Consider the following 22,010-nt stretch of genomic DNA (forward strand, 5'->3'; position numbering starts at 1 on the left):
CTCTTCAGGCTTGGCCTCAGTTAACAACCCTGAGGTTCATCAGATTTCAGTCGGACAACATCACGACTGTGGCTTACATCAACCATCAAGGGGGAACAAGGAGTTCCTTAGCGATGTTAGAAGTCTCCAAAATAATTCGCTGGGCAGAGAAACACTCTTGCTACCTATCAGCGATCCATATCCCAGGTGTAGAGAACTGGGAGGCAGATTTTCTAAGTCGTCAGACTTTTCATCCGGGGGAGTGGGAACTCCATCCGGAGGTGTTTGCTCAATTGATTCATCGTTGGGGCAAACCAGAACTGGATCTCATGGCGTCTCGCCAGAACTCCAAGCTTCCTTATTACGGATCCAGGTCCAGGGACCCGGCAGCGACGCTGATAGATGCTCTAGCAGCGCCTTGGTCTTTCAACCTGGCTTACGTGTTTCCTCTGCTCCCTCGACTGATTGCCAAAATCAAGCAGGAGAGCGCATCAGTGATCTTGATAGCGCCTGCGTGGCCACGCAGGACCTGGTATGCAGACCTAGTGGACATGTCATCCTTTCCACCTTGGACTCTGCCTCTGAGACGAGACCTTCTACTTCAAGGTCCTTTCAATCATCCAAATCTAATTTCTCCAACATTGGTGTGTCCGGTCCACGGCGTCATCCTTACTTGTGGGATATCTCTTCCCCAACAGGAAATGGCGAAGAGTCCCAGCAAAGCTGGCCATATAGTCCCTCCTAGGCTCCGCCCACCCCAGTCATTCTCTTTGCCGTTGCACAGGCAACATCTCCACGGAGATGGTTAAGAGTTTTTGGTGTTTAAATGTAGTTTTTTATTCTTCTATCAAGTGTTTGTTATTTTAAAATAGTGCTGGTATGTACTATTTACTCTGAAACAGAAAAGGATGAAGATTTCTGTTTGTGAGAGGAAGATGATTTTAGCAGACAGTAACTAAAATCGATTGCTGTTTCCACATAGGACTGTTGAGATGAAGTAACTTCAGTTGGGGGAAACAGTTAGCAGACTTTTCTGCTTAAGGTATGACTAGCCATATTTCTAACAAGACCATGTAATGCTGGAAGGCTGTCATTTCCCCTCATGGGGACCGGTAAGCCATTTTCTTAGTCAAACAGAATAAAGGGCTTAATATGGGCTATAAAACTGGTAGACACTTTTATGGGCTAAATCGATTGCTTTATTTGGGCATTTTATTCATGTTTATGCTGATATTTCACATTTATAAACTTGGGGAACGTTTATTAAACGGCAGGCACTATGTTAAACACCTTTTCCAGTCAGGGGGCCTTCCTAGTTGTAGGCAGAGCCTCATTTTCGCGCCATTACTGCGCAGTTGTTTTTTGAGAGCAGGACATGCAGATGCATGTGTGAGGATCTGAAAGTTGCTGGAAAAGTTTCTAGAAGGCGTCACTTGGTATCGTATTCCCCTCTGGGCTTGGTTGGGTCTCAGCAAAGGCTATAGCTGGGACTGTATAGGGGTTACATTTATAGGGGTTCCGTTATTTTAAGGGTTAAAGCTCTGAAATTTGGTGTGAAATACTCTTAATGCTTTAAGACACTGTGGTGAAATTTTGGTAATTTTTGAACAATTCCTTCATACTTTTTCACATATTCAGTAATAAAGTGTTTTCTGTTTAAAATTTAAAGAGACAGTAACGGTTTTGTTTTAAAACGTTTTTTGTGCTTTATTGACAAGTTTAAGCCTGTTTAACATGTCTGTGCCTTCGGATAAGCTATGTTCTATATGTATGAAAGCCAATGTGTCTCCCCATTTAAATTTGTGTGATAAATGTGCCATAGCGTCCAAACAAAGTAAGGACAGTACTGCCACAGATAATGAAATTGCCCAAGATCATTCCTCAGATGAGGGGAGTAAACATGATACTACATCATCCCCTACTGTGTCTACACCAGTTTTGCCCACGCAGGAGGCCCCTAGTACATCTAGCGCGCCAATGCTTATTACCATGCAACAATTGACGGCTGTAATGGATAACTCCATAGCAAATATTTTATCCAAAATGCCTACATATCAGAGAAAGCGCGATTGCTCTGTTTTAAACACTGAAGAGCAGGGCGCTGATGATAATTGTTCTGTCATACCCTCACACCAATCTGCAGTGGCCATGAGGGAGGTTTTGTCAGATGGGGAAATTTCAGATTCAGGAAAAATTTCTCAACAAGCTGAACCTGATGTTGTGACATTTAAATTAGAACATCTCCGCGCACTGCTTAAGGAGGTGTTATCTACTCTGGATGATTGTGACAACTTGGTCATTCCAGAGAAATTATGCAAGATGGGCAAGTTCCTAGAGGTTCCGGTGCACCCCGACGCTTTTCCTATACCCAAGCGGGTGGCGGACATAGTGAATAAGGAGTGGGATAAGCCCGGCATACCTTTTTGTTCCCCCCCCCCCCCCTATATTTAAGAAATTATTTCCTATGGTCGACCCCAGAAAGGACTTATGGCAGACAGTCCCTAAGGTCGAGGGGGCAGTTTCTACTCTAAACAAACGCACTACTATTCCTATCGAGGATAGTTGTGCTTTCAAAGATCCTATGGATAAAAAATTGGAGGGTTTGCTTAAAAAGATTTTTGTACAGCAAGGTTACCTTCTACAACCCATTTCGTGCATTGTTCCTGTCACTACAGCAGCGTGGTTCTGGTTCGAGGAACTAGAAAAGTCGCTCAGTAGAGACTCCATATGAGGAGGTTATGGACAGAGTTCACGCACTTAAGTTGGCTAACTCTTTTATTTTAGATGCCGCTTTGCAATTAGCTAGATTAGCGGCGAAAAATTCAGGGTTTGCAATCGTGGCGCGCAGAGCGCTTTGGCTAAAGTCTTGGTCAGCGGATGTGTCATCCAAGACAAAATTGCTTAACATCCCTTTCAAAGGTAAAACTCTATTTGGACCAGAATTGAAAGAGATTATTTCAGACATCACCACGCCCTTCCACAAGATATGCCTTTCAAGGCCAAGAATAAGTCTAATTTTCGTTCCTTTCGCAATTTCAGGAACGGACCGGCCTCTAATTCTGCATCCTCTAAGCAAGAGGGTAATGCCTCACAACCCAAACCAGCCTGGAAACCGATGCAAGGCTGGAACAAGGGTAAGCAGGCCAAGAAGCCTGCTGCTGCTAACAAAACAGCATGAAGGAGTAGCCCCCGACCCGGGACCGGATCTAGTAGGGGGCAGACTCTCTCTCTTTGCTCAGGCTTGGGCAAGAGATGTTCAGGATCCCTGGGCGCTAGAAATAGTTTCTCAGGGTTATCTTCTGGAATTCAGGGAACTACCCCCAAGGGGAAGGTTCCACATATCTCACTTATCCTCAAACCAAATAAAGAGACAGGCGTTCTTACATTGTGTAGAAGACCTGTTAAAGATGGGAGTGATACACCCAGTTCCAATAAAGGAACAGGGAATGGGATTTTATTCCAATCTGTTCGTAGTTCCCAAAAAAGAGGGAACTTTCAGACCAATTTTGGATTTGAAGATCCTAAACAAATTTCTCAGGGTACCATCGTTCAAGATGGAAACCATTCGAACGATTCTACCCACTATCCAGGAAGGTCAATTTATGACTACCGTGGATCTAAAGGATGCGTACCTACATATTCCTATCCACAAAGAACATAATCAGTTCCTAAGGTTCGCCTTTCTGGACAAACATTACCAGTTTGTGGCCCTCCCATTCGGGTTAGCCACTGCTCCAAGGATTTTCACAAAGGTACTAGGTTCCCTTCTAGCGGTTCTAAGACCGAGGGGAATTGCAGTAGTACCTTACTTGGACGACATTCTAATACAAGCGTCGTCCCTATCAAAGGCAAAGGCTCATACAGACATCGTTCTGGCCTTTCTCAGATCACACGGATGGAAGGTGAACATAGAAAAGAGTTCTCTGTCTCCGTCAACAAGAGTTCCCTTCTTGGGAACAATAATAGATTCCTTAGAAATGAGGATTTTTCTGACAGAGGTCAGAAAGTCAAAACTTCTAAACACTTCTCAAGTTCTTCATTCTGTTCCACGTCCTTCCATAGCGCAGTGCATGGAAGTAGTAGGGTTGATGGTTGCAGCAATGGACATAGTTCCTTTTGCACGAATTCATCTAAGACCATTACAACTGTGCATGCTCAAACAGTGGAATGGGGACTATACAGACTTGTCTCCAATGATTCAAGTAGATCAGAAGACCAGAGATTCACTCCGTTGGTGGCTGACCCTGGACCATCTGTCCCAGGGAATGAGCTTCCGCAGACCAGAGTGGGTCATTGTCACGACCGACGCCAGTCTAGTGGGCTGGGGCGCGGTCTGGGAATCCCTGAAAGCTCAGGGTCTATGGTCTCGGGAAGAGTCTCTTCTCCCGATAAACATTCTGGAACTGAGAGCGATATTCAATGCTCTAAGGGCTTGGCCTCAACTAGCAAAGGCCAGATTCATAAGGTTCCAATCAGACAACATGACGACCGTTGCGTATATCAATCATCGGGGGGAACAAGGAGTTCCCTGGCGTTGAAAGAAGTGACCAAAATAATTCAATGGGCGGAGGATCACTCCTGCCACCTGTCTGCGATCCACATCCCAGGTGTGGAAAACTGGGAGGCGGATTTTCTGAGTCGTCAGACATTCCATCCGGGGGAGTGGGAACTCCATCCGGAGATCTTTGCCCATATAAGTCAATTATGGGGCATTCCAGACATGGATCTGATGGCGTCTCGTCAGAACTTCAAGGTTCCTTGTTACGGGTCCAGATCCAGGGATCCCAAGGCGACTCTAGTAGATGCACTAGTAGCACCTTGGACCTTCAACCTAGCTTATGTATTTCCACCGTTTTCCTCTCATTCCCAGGCTGGTAGCCAGGATCAATCAGGAGAGGGCCTTGGTGATCTTGATAGCTCCTGCGTGGCCACGCAGGACTTGGTATGCAGACCTGGTGAATATGTCATCGGTTCCACCATGGAAGCTACCTTTGAGACAGGACCTTCTTGTTCAGGGTCCATTCGAACATCCAAATCTGGTCTCCCTCCAGCTGACGGCTTGGAGATTGAACGCTTGATTCTATCGAAGCGTGGGTTTTCAGATTCTGTGATAGATACTCTGGTTCAGGCCAGAAAACCGGTAACTAGAAAGATTTACCATAAAATATGGAAAAGATATATCTGTTGGTGTGAATCCAAAGGATTCCCATGGAATAAGATAAAAATTCCTAAGATTCTCTCCTTTCTACAAGAAGGTTTGGAGAAAGGATTATCTGCAAGTTCTCTAAAGGGACAGATCTCTGCTTTATCTGTCTTACTACACAAAAGACTGGCAGCTGTGCCAGATGTTCAGGCATTTGTTCAGGCTCTGGTTAGGATCAAGCCTGTTTACAGACCTTTGACTCCTCCCTGGAGTCTAAATCTAGTTCTTTCAGTTCTTCAAGGGGTTCCGTTTGAACCTTTACATTCCATAGATATTAAGTTACTATCTTGGAAAGTTTTGTTTTTGGTTGCAATTTCTTCTGCTAGAAGAGTTTCAGAGTTATCTGCTCTGCAGTGTTCTCCGCCCTATCTGGTGTTCCATGCAGATAAGGTGGTTTTGCGTACTAAGCCTGGTTTTCTTCCTAAGGTTGTTTCTAACAAAAATATTAACCAGGAGATAGTTGTACCTTCTTTATGTCCGAATCCAGTTTCAAAGAAGGAACGTTTGTTACACAATTTGGACGTAGTCCGTGCTCTAAAATTCTATTTGGAGGCTACAAAAGATTTCAGACAAACATCTTCTTTGTTTGTTGTTTATTCTGGTAAAAGGAGAGTTCAAAAAGCGACTTCTACCTCTCTCTTTCCTTTTGGCTTAAAAGCATCATCCGATTGGCTTATGAGACTGCCGGACGGCAGCCTCCTGAAAGAATCACATCTCACTCCACTAGGGCTGTGGCTTCCACATGGGCCTTCAAGAACAAGGCTTCTGTTGACCAGATATGTTAAGGCAGCGACTTGGTCTTCACTGCACACTTTTGCCAAATTTTACAAGTTTGATACTTTTGCTTCTTCGGAGGCTATTTTTGGGAGAAAGGTTTTGCAAGCCGTGGTGCCTTCCGTTTAGGTAACCTGATTTGCTCCCTCCCTTCATCCGTGTCCTAAAGCTTTGGTATTGGTTCCCACAAGTAAGGATGACTCCGTGGACCGGACACACCAATGTTGGAGAAAACAGAATTTATGCTTACCTGATAAATTACTTTCTCAAACGGTGTGTCCGGTCCTCGGCCCGCCCTGGTTTTTTAATCAGGTCTGATGAATTATTTTCTCTAACTACAGTCACCACGGTACCATATGGTTTCTCCTATATATTTCCTCCTGTCCGTCGATCGAATGACTGGGGTGGGCGGAGCCTAGGAGGGACTATATGGCCAGCTTTGCTGGGACTCTTTGCCATTTCCTGTTGGGGAAGAGATATCCCACAAGTAAGGATGACGCCGTGGACCGGACACACTGTTGGAGAAAGTAATTTATCAGGTAAGCATAAATTCTGTTTTCTCTGAGACTGACTGCTTGGAGATTGAACGCTTGATTTTATCAAAGCGTGACTTCTCCGAGTCTGTCATTGATACCTTAATACAGGCACGAAAGCCTGTTACCAGGAAAATCTACCATAAGATATGGCGTAAATATCTTTATTGGTGTGAATCCAAGGGCTACTCATGGAGTAAGGTCAGGATTCCCAGGATATTATCTTTTCTCCAAGAGGGTTTGGAGAAAGGATTATCAGCTAGTTCTTTGAAGGGACAGGTCTCTGCACTGTCCATTCTTTTGCACAAGCGTCTGGCGGATGTTCCAGACGTTCAGGCATTTTGTCAGGCGTTGGTTAGAATCAAGCCTGTGTTTAAACCTGTTGCTCCCCCATGGAGCTTAAATTTGGTTCTTAAAGTTCTTCAAGGGGTTCCGTTTGAACCTCTTCATTCCATAGATATCAAGCTTTTATCTTGGAAAGTTCTTTTTTTGATGGCTATTTCCTCGGCTCGTAGAGTCTCAGAGTTATCTGCTTTACAATGTGATTCTCCTTATCTGATCTTCCATGCAGGTAAGGTAGTTCTGCGTACAAAACCTGGGTTTTTGCCTAAGGTGGTATCTACTAAGAATATCAATCAAGAGATTGTTGTTCCATCATTGTGTCCTAATCCTTCTTCAAAGAAGGAACGTCTTTTACATAATCTGGACGTGGTTCGTGCTTTAAAGTTTTACTTACAAGCTACTAAAGATTTTCGTCAAACATCTGCTTTGTTTGTTGTTTACTCTGGACAGAGAAGAGGTCAAAAGGCTTCGGCAACCTCTCTTTCTTTTTGGCTAAGAAGCATAATCCGCTTAGCCTATGAGACTGCTGGACAGCAGCCTCCTGAAAGGATTACAGCCCATTCTACTAGAGCTGTGGCTTCCACTTGGGCCTTTAAAAATGAGGCTTCTGTTGAACAGATTTGCAAGGCGGCGACTTGGTCTTCGCTTCATACTTTTTCAAAATTCTACAAATTTGATACTTTTGCTTATTCGGAGGCTATTTTTGGGAGACAGGTTTTACAGGCAGTGGTACCTGCCTTGTCCCTCCCTTCATCCGTGTACTTTAGCTTTGGTATTGGTATCCCACAAGTAATGGATGATCTGTGGACTGGATACACCTTACAAGAGAAAACACAATTTATGCTTACCTGATAAATTTATTTCTCTTGTGGTGTATCCAGTCCACGGCCCGCCCTGTCCTTTTCAGGCAGGTCTAAATTTTAGATTAAACTACAGTCACCACTGCACCCTATGGTTTCTCCTTTCTCGGCTTGTTTCGGTCGAATGACTGGATATGGCAGTTAGGGGAGGAGCTATATAGCAGCTCTGCTGTGGGTGTCCTCTTGCAACTTCCTGTTGGGAAGGAGAATATCCCACAAGTAATGGATGATCTGTGGACTGGATACACCACAAGAGAAATAAATTTATCAGGTAAGCATAAATTGTGTTTTATATGATCATATGAAATTTGCAGTAACTTCTTCAGTAAAGGTTTAGACATTTATTTTCAGATCATTGTGCAGCATGTGCACTTTCTCTTACTATACTGATGGCCTCACCTAAAGAATAAAGATTTCTTTACAAATGGTCTGAAAAAGTCTTCTGCTACTTTCCTCAAAACAGTCTTTTCCTGTCATGGTGCCAGGAAGGATGGTGGTATGAATATTAGCAGAACACCTTTTTAGAGCATCTTTATAAAGAAATCTTTATTTTCCTCTTCCTAGCTTTTGTCTTTCAGATCATTTGGATTATTAGTTTTGCATCAACAATCATGATGGGAAACATTCTTTGCAATGGCATTGAGAATACTAGGCAGTTTTAAGTTTGAATATTGTGTGTGTGTGTGTGTACATATTTATGTAGCTATTAGATGGAAATTTGAAAGTGATATGTATGTATGTCTCTCTTTTAAAAATTAAACTACCCCATTCTATCTTTAACTGCACATGTGCAAACAAATCAAGCTTCACTCTAAACTTGAGCCGTTGGCACTGGCTACCAATACCCATCCTGAGTGGAATGGGTTGTGCTGTTTAAGCCATGCAACAAGAATTATTTTGTGTGCCTAGGAACTACATCTCCCAGAATGCTCTGCAGCCTAATGGGAATTGGTGCCAGCTAAAGTATGTGGCGTTGAGGGGGAAAACAACATTCTTGTTTCTTTTACAGGCTTGTACCCTAGACTGTATCCAGAGCTTGCTCAGTACATGGGATTACAACTGAGTGAGGATGAAATACACAAAAATATGTCTCTGGTTCCATCTGATGCGGTATGTTGAGTGTTTTTGTTCATAGTCTTAACTTACTTGTATTGTTAAAAATATCTGTAGTTTACATATTGTAGATATTGACATTTGGTTAAAATGTACAGCATTTTTCGGCAATATAAGACACACCAAAGGTGTATTTTGTTTTTTTGTTTTTTTTTTTCTCCCTATTGTACACAGTGTGAGGTCACAGACCACATACCTTCTGTTGGCATGACACTTGATAGGGACCATATATTTTTCTTGTTTAAAGAACTGTTAGAACTATACATTAAACTGTTCATCTGTATATCAAACTGATTTTTGTGATCTATTGCCTGCTAGTGTGTTTCCAAACAATACTATATAATATAATATAATCTCTATAATGTATTATTGTGGCAACATTACTTACCACTATGACTTTTGGTATATGGCCCTGCTCATTAGTTGCTGTTTGTTGTTAACTAACACTGCATTATACATTGTTCTTTTGCAGTTTTATTAGAAACGTATCTAAAATTTACTATTTCTCTAGCGCCAGGTAGCGAGACCATCAGCAATGAATAACATGGTCGCCCCTGTGACTGGAAGTGATGTTGGAATCCGCAGAGCAGAAATAAAACAAGGTGTTCGTGAAGTAATAATGTGTAAAGACCAGGATGGAAAGATTGGACTTCGTCTTAAATCAATTGACAATGTAGGTTTTCAGTTGAAAAAGATTCTCTTACCTCTACCTTTTTAATCTTAACATAAAATAACCAAAAAAGAAGAAAAAAAAACAATATTTTTTCTTTTTTTTCTTCATTAATAAGATGTCCTGTTTTTATAAAATGTCTCCCCAATTGTACATTTACCCACATCCACTTTGTTAGCATACTCGCAGATGTGTATACCCAGAAGAGATTCCACTCTTTCAACTGAGTTTGATCCCAGTTGAAAGAGTGGAATCAAAAGAAAGGTCTTGTGTTCCACTTGATGCTTATGGTGGTGTTAGGATTTTTTAGAGCGCAGAAAACTATATGTAACCTAGCGGACATTGTCATTTCTATAGTAAACCTCTGCTATCTATAGAGGCATGAGACTCCTCTTATGTGTGACTGTTCATTTGCTTAATGTATACTGTCATAAGGGGCTAGAGGCTTCTTTGGGTAAATGGTAATGGCAGGACTATGATACCTCTCATTGGAAATAAGATACTCCCCTCTATGTCAAATGGGGTTTTATGCCCATTTGACCAATTCATGGGTAACAAAGGAGTCCTGGAAGAACCCCACACCTCGTTTATATAGAAGATCCATGGTGGTTACTGTTGAAGGTGATCACCATTCCAATGATAACTTTAAAGGAAGAGTAAACCCTTGAGATTGTAACATAAAATATTTGATGTTGGGTAATGAAACAACTTTGCAATTTACTTGACTTATTTTGGCCCATTTTCATGTAAATGCAGCTTCTCAAGGCTAACTGCTATAGATCTGTCCCTATCTGGCCTCAGTGGGGGAGATTATAGAATGAACTGCAAAACAAAGCAGCTTTTTTTCCTATGGCATGGAGAGTCCACAACTTCATTCCAATTACTATTGGGATATTCAACTCCTGGCCAGCAGGAGGAGGCAAATAGCACCCCAGCAAAGCCGTTAAGTGTAACTTCCCTTACCCATAATCCCCAGTCATTCTCTTTGCCTCTGTCAATGGAGGATGTGCGAAGATGGTATCTGAAGATATTTAATCCTTTTATGGGTAATTTTCCCTGTAAGCAAGGATTGTGGTCTAGCTGTGTCCATGTCAATCTCTTTAGTGAAAGTAGTGGTGGCTTTTAGCAGTTAGAAGGCGGCGAGGTAGTCTTTGCTTTACTTCTAACATTTTTGCTACCCCTTTGCAGAAAGCCAGGTATAGTTACTCTGTTCTTTCTTTTACTACAGGTCCCTGACGGGGAGTGGAGTACCTGTCACACCTAAGTAGCTGTTATCTGCCCTGCAGCTGGATCCACAGGTAAGTGCCTTTTGCCTTCTAGGTACTGAAGGACAGCACTTTAGAGGTTAACCCTCAAGTGGATCTATTTTGGAACATAGTTATCCTTATTTGGTTAAGGGTACATTTTATGGGCAGCATTACTGGCACTTTATATGTTTTAATAGAGAGACTTAAAGGTTGGAATTTTTCTTCATTTACTTGGCTGAAGGGTTATTAGGGGATTTTTACTTTTCGCCTTATTTATGAAGTGAGGAAGGAAGAGACCTTTTTTACTTTCACTTTGAGCCGTTTATAATAAACACACGCTTGTAATGTGGCGCAGCTTCTTTTTTTTTTTTTTTTTTTTTTCGGCGGCTCATGTGACATCCGCATTTCCATTGTATCGGAGCTTAGCTTAGTGAGTATAGGAGTGTCAACTTTGCGGTTTGTACTTCGATGATCGGATCGTCTGCCTAGAGGAGAGGAACTCTCCAGGAGAGTCTTGCTTCCTCTTGCTAGGGGGTTATCAATTCCTGTAACTGTAGGAGCCTCAGGCAGTCTGAGGTTGATTTTAGGGCGACAGTTTCTTTTGCCCTAAGTATATTAAAATGTGTGCATTAACGTTCTGTGGGAACTATTTATTTATACATTTTTTTTTTTTTATTTAAATTCTAAATTTGTCATGTTTAGTGGGATCTGAATTCTATAGCTATGGACTCAGAACAGGATCCGTCAATTTCAATGGATAAATGCTTACTATGTTTGGAGGCTTAAATTGCTCTGCCTATGCAATTTTGTTCCTCATGCTTAGCTAAAACTTAAAAAAATTAAAGACAAGTTACTTCCTTCTGAGCCAAGTGTCTCTCAGGATGATGCTGTGCGTGACATGCCTCAGCTTTCTCAGCTTTCATGCTGTGCCTTCTGTTTCCTCTCATCCTCCTGGGGGTGTTTATTTACATGGGGATTTTGCTGCACAGATAACTTCTGCAATATCTGCGGCTTTATCTGCTTTCCCTACTTCAGGAAAGCGTAAGAGGCAATCTAAACATTTGTCTGCTAGTAAGGTTGCTAACCCTTATTAGTGGAAGATTCTGCAGAACCTGAAGACTACTTCGGTAGTTGTCAACCCTAAAAAGTCTAATAAACGTAATAGAGTTTATGATTCTCCCTCTTCTGTGGATGTTTTTTTCCTGTTCCAGACAAGATGCTGGAAATTATAGCTCAGGAATGGGATAAGCCAGGGGTTCCTTTTTCCCCTGTTTTTTAAAAAAAGTTTCCTGTTGCTGACTCCATTCGTGACTCATGGTGCACTGTGCCTAAAGTAGGAGATCTCTATTCTAGCTAAAAGAACTACAATTCCTATAGAGGATATTTGTTCCTTTAAGGATCCCATGGATAAGAAGCTAGAGGCTTACTTAAAAAAGATGTACATCCATCAAGTATTACAGTGGCAACCTGCAGCAAGTATTGCTACGGTTGCAAGAGCAGCATCTTATTGGTGCGATTCCTTGTCTGATCTGATATCAGAAGATACGATAGAAGAGATCCAAGATAGGATCAAAGCTCTTAAACTGGCCAACACCTTTATCTGCGATGCTATCATGCAGGCAATTAGACTGGGGGCTAAGATATCTAGCTTCACTGTTCTAGCTCGCAGAGCTCTGTGAAGTTACATCAGCCGACCATGATTTTAACCCAAGGCCAAGCTTTTGTCTTTGCCTTATAATGGTAAGACATTTTTTGGGCCTGGTCTGGTGGAAAGGGATCTTTCCTTCCTCAGGACAAGAAGAATAGACCTAAGGGACACCAGAATTAAAATTTTCGCTCCTTTCGTAACTTTAAAGGACCAAAGTCTTCCTCCTCTTCTTCAAAACCAGAGCAAGCCAAGACCTGATGGAGGTCTAATCAGCCTTGGAATAAGGAGAAGCAAAACAAGAAGCCTTCCACTGACTCTAGATCAGCATGAAGGGTCTGCCCCTGATCCAATTTTGTATCAAGTGGGGGCAGACTTTCTCTTTTTTTTTAACATGCTTGGATACGCAATGTCCCAAATATGTGGGCTGTGGACATAGTATCCCACGGTTACAGAATAGGATTCAAGTCTTGCACAACCCCCACCCCCCCCGCCCCCCGCAGGGCAGATTTCTCCTATTAAGACTAGCCTCAAACTAAGTAAAGAGGGAGGTTTTCTTAAACTGCGTAGAGTACCTATCCTCCCTGGGAATTTTTGTTCCAGTTCCTCTAGAGGAACAGGGTCTATGATTCTATTTAAATCTCTTTGTGGTTCCCAAAAAGGAGGGAACTTTCCGTCCCATCCTAGACTTAAAGTGCCTCAACAAATTCCTTAGGGTTCTGTTCTTCAAGATGGGAAACTATTCGTTCCATTCTTCCATTGGTTCAGGAAGGTCAGTTCATGACGACCATAGACCTGAAGGACGCTTATCTTCATGTTCCCATTCACAGGGATCATCACCAGTTTCTGAAGTTTGCCTTTCTGGACAAGCATTTCCAGTTTGTTGCTCTTCCGTTTGGTCTTGCCACGGCTCCCAGAATATTCACAAAGGTTCTAGGGGCCCTTTTGGAGGTGGTCAGTTCTCGGGGAATTGCTGTGGCGTCTTACCTAGACATCATCTTGGTTCAGGCGTCCTCTTTTTCAACTAGCAAAATCTCATACAGAGATGTTTCTTCTAGGTTCCCACGGATGGAAAGTGAATCTGGAAAAGAGTTCCCTTGTTCCAGCTACAAGGGTTTGAATGCCTAGTCCTGTCTAGGCGTCGTTTTTCTGAAGCGGTCATTGATACCAGGCTTGTAAACATGTTACTTGCAGGATTTACCATAAGGTATGGCATAAATACACTTTTTTTTTTTGTGTGTGAATGTAAAGGTTTCTCCTGAAAATGGTTGAGGATTCCCCACATTTTATATTTTCTTCAGGATGGTCTGGAGAAAGGTTTGTCAGTCAATACTCTGAAGGGTCAGATTTCTGCACTGTCTATTCTTTTGCACAAACGTCTGGCAGATTTACCAGATGTTCAAGCTTTCGTTCAGGCCCTGGTCAGAATCGGGCCTGTGTTTAAACCTGTTGCTCCTCCTTGGAGCCTTAACCTATTTCTTAAATTTTGCAGCAGGCTCCTTTTGACCCAATGCATGTTGTTGATATAAAATTATCTTGGAAGGTTTTATTTCTCAGCTCGCAGAGTTTCTGAGCTTTCGGCTCTGCAGTGTGTTTCCCCGTACCTTATTTTCTTTTTTAAGACACGATGAGTCCACGGATCATCTTAATTACTAATGGAATATTCACCTCCTGGTCAGCAGGAGGAGGCAAAGAGCACCACAGCAGAGCTGTTAAATAGCTCCTCCCTTCCACTCCAGTCATTCTCTTTGCCTACGTTAGTTATAGGTAAAGTGAGGTGTTAGGTTAGATTCTTCAATCAAGAGTTTATTATTTTTAAAGTAGTGCCAGAGTGTGCTACTTTGTCCTAGGGTGTAGCCGTAGTCCATATCAGTCTCTTCAGTAGAGCTTTGGTGGCTTTAGAGCAATGGGAACTTGTGGGACATAATTCTCACTGCGCCGCCCATGTGTTTTGCTGCCCTGTATGCCTTAGTCTGAAGAAAAGGATTACTCAGCATGCCTTGTTTTCCACAGGTCAATAGGAGGGAGAGGACCTCTTAAACCTGGGATCTGCTTTGCTGTCAGGCAGAAGATAAGGTAAGTGCTAACTTTTTGTCTGGGGATAGAAGGGAATCTCAGAAAAAAATTTGGGCACTGTATTTTATTCAAAGCCTCATTATCATTCAGGAACAAAATACTCCTATTGTATTAGGGGACACTTTGACAGTTTGGGCTTTATTATTCTATTAAGCCTTATATTATATATTCTCCTATTGTGTTAGGAGATACTACGTAAATTTAGACGCAGACACTGGTGCTGAAGGCGACATGACCCTCATCTCCCGGCGGTTTCATAACATAATTTTAACCGACCGGGACATTACATGTTCGCAGCTTCATGAGCATTAGAGCAGGCTCAGTGTGTAGGTTTTTTTGTATTTTAAGAACTACGCAATTATTTATAAAACTGGTAATGGCGACAGAGGGTTACTGTTACGCCCACGATGGGCGGTACTTATGTGGCGCCATTTTAGTTGCACCGCTGTTCCTCTTTTTCCGGTTCTACAGAGAGGACGGAGGCTGTTTAGTTTAAGATTGTGGCTGTGTTTTTGTTTAGCTGTAATTTTCCTCTTACTCATTTACTGTACCCACACATTATATACCGTTTTTCTCGCCATTAAATGGACTTTCTAAAGATACCATTATTTTCATCATATCTTATAATTTACTATAATTTTTTTTTTTAATAAAATATGAGGAAAAAAACACACTTTTTCTAACTTTGACCCCCAAAATCTGTTACACATCTAAAACCACCAAAAAACAACCATGCTAAATAGTTTCTAAATTTTGTCCTGAGTTTAGAAATACCCAATGTTAACATGTTTGCTTTTTTTGCAAGTTATAGGGCCATAAATACAAGTAGCACTTTGCTATTTCCAAACCACTTTTTTTTCAAAATTAGCGCTAGTTACATTGGGACACTGGTATCTTTCAGGAATCCCTGAATATCCTGTGACATGTATATATTTTTCTTTTAGAAGAATCCCAAAGTATTGATATAGGCCCATTTTGGTATATTTCATTTCACCGCCAAATGAGATCAAATAAAAAAAAAAAAAAAAAAGTTCACTTTTTCACAAATTGTTTCACAAATTTTAGGTTTCTCCCTGAAATTATTTGCAAACCACTTGTGCAATTATGGCATAAATGGTTGTAAACACTTCTCTGGGATCCCCTTTGTTCAGAAATAGCAGACATATATGGCTTTGGCGTTGCTTTTTGGTAATTAGAAGGCCGCTAAATGCCACTTCGCACCACACGTGTATTATGCCCAGCAGTGAAGGGGTTAATTAGGGAGCTTCTAGGGTTAATTTTAGCTTTAGTGTAGTAGACAACCCCAAGTATTGATCTAGGCCCATCTTGGTATATTTCATGCCACCATTTCACCGCCAAATGCGATCAAATGAAAAAAACTTAAATTTTTTTAACAATTTTAGGTTTCTCACTGAAATTATTTACAAACAGCTTGTGCAATTATGGCACACATGGTTGTAAAAGCTTCTCTGTGATCCCCTTTGTTCAGAAATAGCAGACATATATGGCTTTGGCGTTGCTTCTTGGTAATTAGAAGGCCGCTAAATGCAGCTGCGCACCACACGTGTATTATGCCCAGCAGTGAAGGGGTTAATTAGGGAGCTTGTAGGGTTAATCTTAGCTTTAATGTAGAGATCAGCCTCCCACCTGACACATCACACCCCCTGATCCCTCCCAAACGGCTCTCTTACCTCCCCCACCCCACAATTGTCCCCGCCATCTTAAGTACTGGCAGAAAGTCTGCCAGTACTAAAATGAAAGGTATTTTTAAAAATTTTATGTTTTTAGCATATTTACATATGCTGATGTGTAGGATCTCTTCCCCCCCCCCCCAACAGCTCTCTATCCCTCCCCCTCTACCTTATTGGTAGCCATCTTGGTACTGGCAGCTGTGGCTCTCTCTGCATCGGATGGCCAAGGGGTGTTTAAACCCCAATGTCGTACAGGGTACATCGCTGGTCTTTAAAGACCAGGTTGTGTGCGATGTACCCTGTACGACATGCGTCGTTAAGGGGTTAAGTCATCTCTGTCCACCCAGATAAGAAAGTTACTCTTTATCTTTTAAAGAGACAGTAACAGTCTTTATGTGTTCAATTTTATTATAAAGTTAAGTTTGTTATTGGATTAATCATTTTGTCTCTGTTCCCTATGTTCTGAAAGAACTGCCACTTAAATAAATTAGTTACTCTTTCAAATTTAAAGAGACAGTAACGGTTTTTAATTTTATTAAAAACCTTTTAATTGATTAATCCTGTTTTATCTGTTCCCTATCTTGTGAGATTTATTTCAAGAGGAATAAAATATTTTCTCGCAAATGTACAAAAATTTGTATGGCCCACACATGTAGTGCCCTGCGCTTCCTCACAAACTTCATCTGGAGTTATTCTCCAGACATCGCTTTCATAGGATCTTTTAAGCGATATCTGTTATGTCTGTTTTTTTTTTTTGTTTTTTTTTTTCTCCCCTCCCATGGTGTAGGCAAATCGTTTGAGGAAATGTTGCTAATACAGTGGTATACATTAAATTTTCTAACATACATGCAGTGCCCTACGTTTCCTCGCAATTTCCTTCTGGAATTGCTGCACAAGACATCACTTCTTTAATGTCATGGCCATATCTGTTAACAAAGAAGTAACATTTTCTGATAAATTCTTACAATGTTTGCATGCTAATTTTAGCTTTCCTCTGCACACAGAAATAAGTTACTTTTAAAATTTTAAGGGACAGTAACATTTTTTTTATGTGCTAATTTTGTTAAAAAAATCCAGCTTTTTATTTGTGTAATTCATCCTTTATGATTCAAGGTGGTTCAAGAGACCCTACTAGAGGTCTCTTATTTTAGGCTTGGATTTCAAGGTGGTTCTACCAATCCACTTCTATTTCTCATTTATTGAGAAATATCTAAGATAAGGATAGACTTGTTCTAAACCTACTTCTTCTAGGCGCATACTGCTTAAGAGCCTAGTGACAATGTTCAAATATATGACAAATTTCATACATTGTTGGATTAAAATGTGCATGAGGTTTTATTCACTCAGAATAGTGTGATTGACTCAGTTGTGGTTATTTTAAATGTTTCTTCCCTGTAACTAAGGAGGAAGATATTTCGGTAACACCGGGCAAGGAATTTGCAGTCTCTGATGAGGTAAATACTTTTATCTGATCAAGTGCTCCTTTAGGAGGTTTTAGCTACTCTGGGTGCCTCTGACACCATTAGGTTATTCTAATATTATGATGGAGCCTTAATGGTGGAAGTATCCCTGTACCAGATAGGGCTATAGGGTTTTTCCCCCTCCTTCCTTCCTTCCTTCCTTCCTTTCTTCCTTTCTTTCTTTTTTTTTTTTTTTTCCCTCCTACTCTTAGAAGGAAGGAGATAACCAAGGGAAATGGGAATCTCCACGTTGGTCTAGAGTCTTTTAACATAAAGAATTGTAGTTCCTTCAAGACTCTATGCAGATGAAGGACCCTATGATTAATAGTTAGAAGTCACACCAACCGCAGGTTGACAATGTAGATCCTCTGTTTCCAGTGTGGCGACATACTCTCTAGGGACAGACACCCCTCTCACAGGAATAGGAGAAGGGCCTTTAATGAGTAGACTCCTTTTAATGTAGTATAGTGAAAAGGAAATAAGATGTTGTTTCTCTCAAGATTTCCAGGGAAAATCTTTTATTCCTCCTATCAAGCACGGAGACCCTATCAGACTTAGAATAGGGGAATTCAGTTTAAGAAGTTTGCTGCTGACACAACATGAGGGGCGTGCACCCAATCTGTAAGGGGGCAGGTTCTCCTTCTCAATCAAGTTTGGTTTTGTGATCATTATCTGTTCGTGGTTCCCAAAAAGGAGGGAACCTTCAGACCAATTTTAGACTTCAAGAGTCTAAGCAAATTTCTCAGGGTTCCGTCATTCAAGATGGAAACTATTCGTACCATTCTTCCATTGAGCCAGGAGGGTCAATTTATGACAACAGTGGATTTCCAGGACGCATATCTACATGTTCCTATCCACAGGAATCATCACAAGTTCATAAGGTTTGCCTTTCTAGACAAACACTTCTAGTTTGTGGCTATTCCTTTCGGTCTGGACACGGCTCCCAGAATTTTCACGAAGGTTCTGGGGTCTCCACTGGCGGTACTAAGGCCACGGGCATTGGGGTGGCATCTTATCTGGACGATATTGTAGTCCAGGCGCCATCTTTTCAACAAGTAAGATTCCATACCGACATGGTGTCTTTTCTGAGAACTCATGGAGGTAAATTTGGAATAGAGTTCCTTAGTCCCAAATACAAGGGTGACTTTCTTGGGAACTATAATAGATTCCATACCTATAAAGATTTTTCTTACAGAAGTAAGGAAATAAGAGCTTGGTTCCACCTCAGACCTTTGCAGTTAAGCATGCTCAGACAATGGAACCGAGATTATACGGACTTGTCTCCTTGAAAAACCCTGGAGCAGGAGACGAGAGACTCTCTTCAACGGCGGTTGTTTCTCAATCATCTTTCCCAAGGAACCTGCTTTTGCAGACCGTCTTGGGTGATTGTGACAACAGATACTAGCCTTCTAGGGTGGGGAGCTGTCTGGGGTTCCCAAAAGGCTCAGGGAGTTTGGACTCAGTCAGAGTCTGTTCTTCCTGTAAACATCCTAGAATTGAGAGCGCTCTTCAATGCTCGCCTGGCCTCAGTTTGCCTCGGTCCAGTTTATCAGCTTCTGGTCGGACATCCTTGGCGATGACCAAGGTAGCCAAGCTAATTCAGTGGGCGGAGGCCTATTCTTTCTATCTGTCGGAGATCCACATCCCAGGGGTGGACATCTGGGCTGCGGACTTTATGAGCAGGCAGAACTTTTATCGGGGGGAGTGAGAACTCCATCCGGAAGTGCTCTCCAGCCTGATTCTCAAATGTGGTCAGTCAGAGTTAGATCTTATGGTGTCTCGACAGAATGCCAAGCTCCCTAGATACGGGTCGAGGTCCAGGGACTCCAAGGTGGAACTGATAGATGCTCTGGCGTTTCCTTTAGACCTTTTTAGTCTAGCATTCCTTTTTTCCTCAGTTTGCGCTTCTTCCTCGGGTCATTGCTCGAATCAAACAGGAGAGGGTGTCGGTGATTCTTTTTTTTCCGGCTTTGCCTCGCAGGATTTGGTGGACATGTCATCGCTGCCACCTTGGAGACTTCCGTTGAAGGGCTTTCTAATCAAGAGCCCTTCCTTCACCCAAATCTAGTTTTTCTGAAGCTGACTGCTTGGAGATTAAACACTTATTTTTGTCCAAGCAGGGTTTTCTGACTCGGTCATAGAGACCATGATTCAGTCTTGTAAGCCTGTAACTAGAAAGATTTACCATAAGATATGGCGTAAATATCTTTCTTGGTGTGACTCCAAGGGCTACTCATGGAATAGTTAGGATAGTTAGTTAGGATTCCTAGAATTTTGTTTTTCTCCAAGAGGGCTTGGAGAAGAGTTTATCGACGAGTTCCCTAAAGGGTCAAATCTCGGCTTTATCTATTTTGTTACACAAACGTCTGGCGGATGTTCCAGATGTACAATCCTTTTGTCAGGCCTTGGTCAGGATCAGGCCGGTGTTCAAGCCACTTACTACTCCATGAAGTCTTAATTTAGTTCTTAAGGTTCTTCAAGGGGCTCTGTTTGAGCCTATGCATTCCTTAGATATTTGGAAAGTTTTTTTTTCTTGTTGAGATTTCTTCCATTCTGAGTGTCAGAGCTCTCGGCATTACAGTTAGTCTCCTTACCTTATTTTCCATTCAGATGAGGTAGTTTTAGGTATTAAATTAGGATTTCTTCCTAAAGTAGTTTCTGATTGGAACATTAATCGGGAGATTGTTGTTCCTTCTTTGTGTCTAATCCTTCTCAGAAAGAACAACTTTTGCACAATTTACACGTGGTCCGTGCTTTAAAGTTTTACTTACAGGCAACTAAGGACTTTCGTCAGTCTTCTTCTTTGTTTGTGATTTTCTCAGGAAAACATAAGGGACAGAAAGCTACGGCTACTTCTTTCTTTTGGTCTGAAGAGTATCATACGTTTTTGTTTGAGTCTGCTAGACAGCAGCCTCCTGAGAGGGTTTCGGCTCATTCCACGAGGGCTGTTACTTCCTCATGGGCATTCAAAAATGAAACTTTTGTGGAACAGATTTGCAAGGCTGCAACTTTGTCCTCTCCACACTTTTTTTCATAGTTTTACAAATTAGACTCTTTTTTTTGCTTTGGCTGAGGACGCTTTGGGAGACAGGTTCTTCAAGCAGTGGTGCCTTCCGTTTAGATTTCCTGTCTTGTCCCTCCCATATCGTCTGTGTACTCTAGATTGGGTATTGAATCCAATTAGTAATTCAGATTATCCGTGGACTCATTGTGTGTGTGTGTGTATGTGTGTATATATATATATATATATATATATATATATATATATATATATATATATATATATATATATATATATATATATATATATATATATATATATATATATATATATATATATATATATATATATATATATATATATATATATATATATATATATATATATATATACTTACCTGAAAAATTTATTTCTTTTTTGACACGATGAGTCCACGGCCCGCCCGGTTTAGACAGGTTGTGGGTTATGTACACTTCAGACACCTCTGCACCTTGGCTTTTCCTTTCTCTTCCTAACTTCGGTCGAATGACTGGAGTGGGAGGGAAGGGTGGAGCTATTTAACAGCTCTGCTTTGGTGCTCTTTGCCTCCTCCTGCGACCAGGAGGTGAATATCCCATTAGTAATTAAGATGATCCGTGGACTCATTGTGTCAAAAAATAAATAAATGTATCCGCTAAGCATAAATTTTCTTTTTCATGAAGATAAGGAGGCGGTCCTTCGCACTAAATTGGGGTTTCTCCCTAAGGTGGTGTCAGATCAAATCATTAATCGGGATATTGTTGTTGTTCCTTTTTGTCCTAATCCTTCTCATAAGGAAGTTTTTTTTTTTTTTTTTTTTTTTTTTTTTTTTTTAGCATAACCTGGATGTTGTGCGTGCTCTTAAATTTTACCTACAAGCTACTTAAAGGGACACTGAACCCAAATTTTTTATTTTGTGATTCAGATAGACATGAAATTTTAAGCAACTTTCTAATTTACTCCTATTATCAAATGTTCCTTATTCTCTTGGTATCTTTATTTGAAATGCAAGAATGTAAGTTGTCCTTGCTGATTGGTGGATAAATTCATCCACCAATCAAAAACTGCTGTCCAGATTTCTGAATCAAGAAAAAAGCTTAGATGCCTTTTTTTTTTTTTATATTAAGATAGCAAGAGAACGAAGAAACATTGATAATAGGAGTAAATTAGAAAGTTGCTTAAAATTTCATGCTCTGTCTGAATCGCGAAAGAAAAATTTTGGGTTTAGTGTCCCTTTAAGATTTTCGGGCAATCTCCTACCCTTTTTTTATTTTTTTTTCTCTGGAAAGCGTAAGGGTCAGAAGACCAATTCTACTACCCTTTCCCTCTGGTTAAGAAGTGTGATTAGTTTAGCTTATGAGACAGGTGGACAGAAGCCTCCTGAGAGAATTACGGCTC

The 22,010-nt window shown here is 41.2% G+C and overlaps 1 protein-coding gene across 1 annotated transcript in view; it reads left to right on the forward strand.

Moving 5' to 3' along the window:
• SDCBP (syndecan binding protein) overlaps positions 1 to 22,010 on the forward strand; it is an 81,627-nt gene that overhangs the window by 18,658 nt on the left and 40,959 nt on the right. Inside the window, exons 4-5 of the mRNA XM_053715063.1 lie at positions 8,701 to 8,801; positions 9,316 to 9,477. Coding sequence (XP_053571038.1) covers positions 8,701 to 8,801; positions 9,316 to 9,477 — 263 coding nt within the window. The remainder of the gene's footprint in view (positions 1 to 8,700; positions 8,802 to 9,315; positions 9,478 to 22,010) is intronic.

Source organism: Bombina bombina, chromosome 5 (genome assembly GCF_027579735.1).
Source record: "Bombina bombina isolate aBomBom1 chromosome 5, aBomBom1.pri, whole genome shotgun sequence".
Lineage (NCBI taxonomy): Eukaryota > Metazoa > Chordata > Amphibia > Anura > Bombinatoridae > Bombina > Bombina bombina.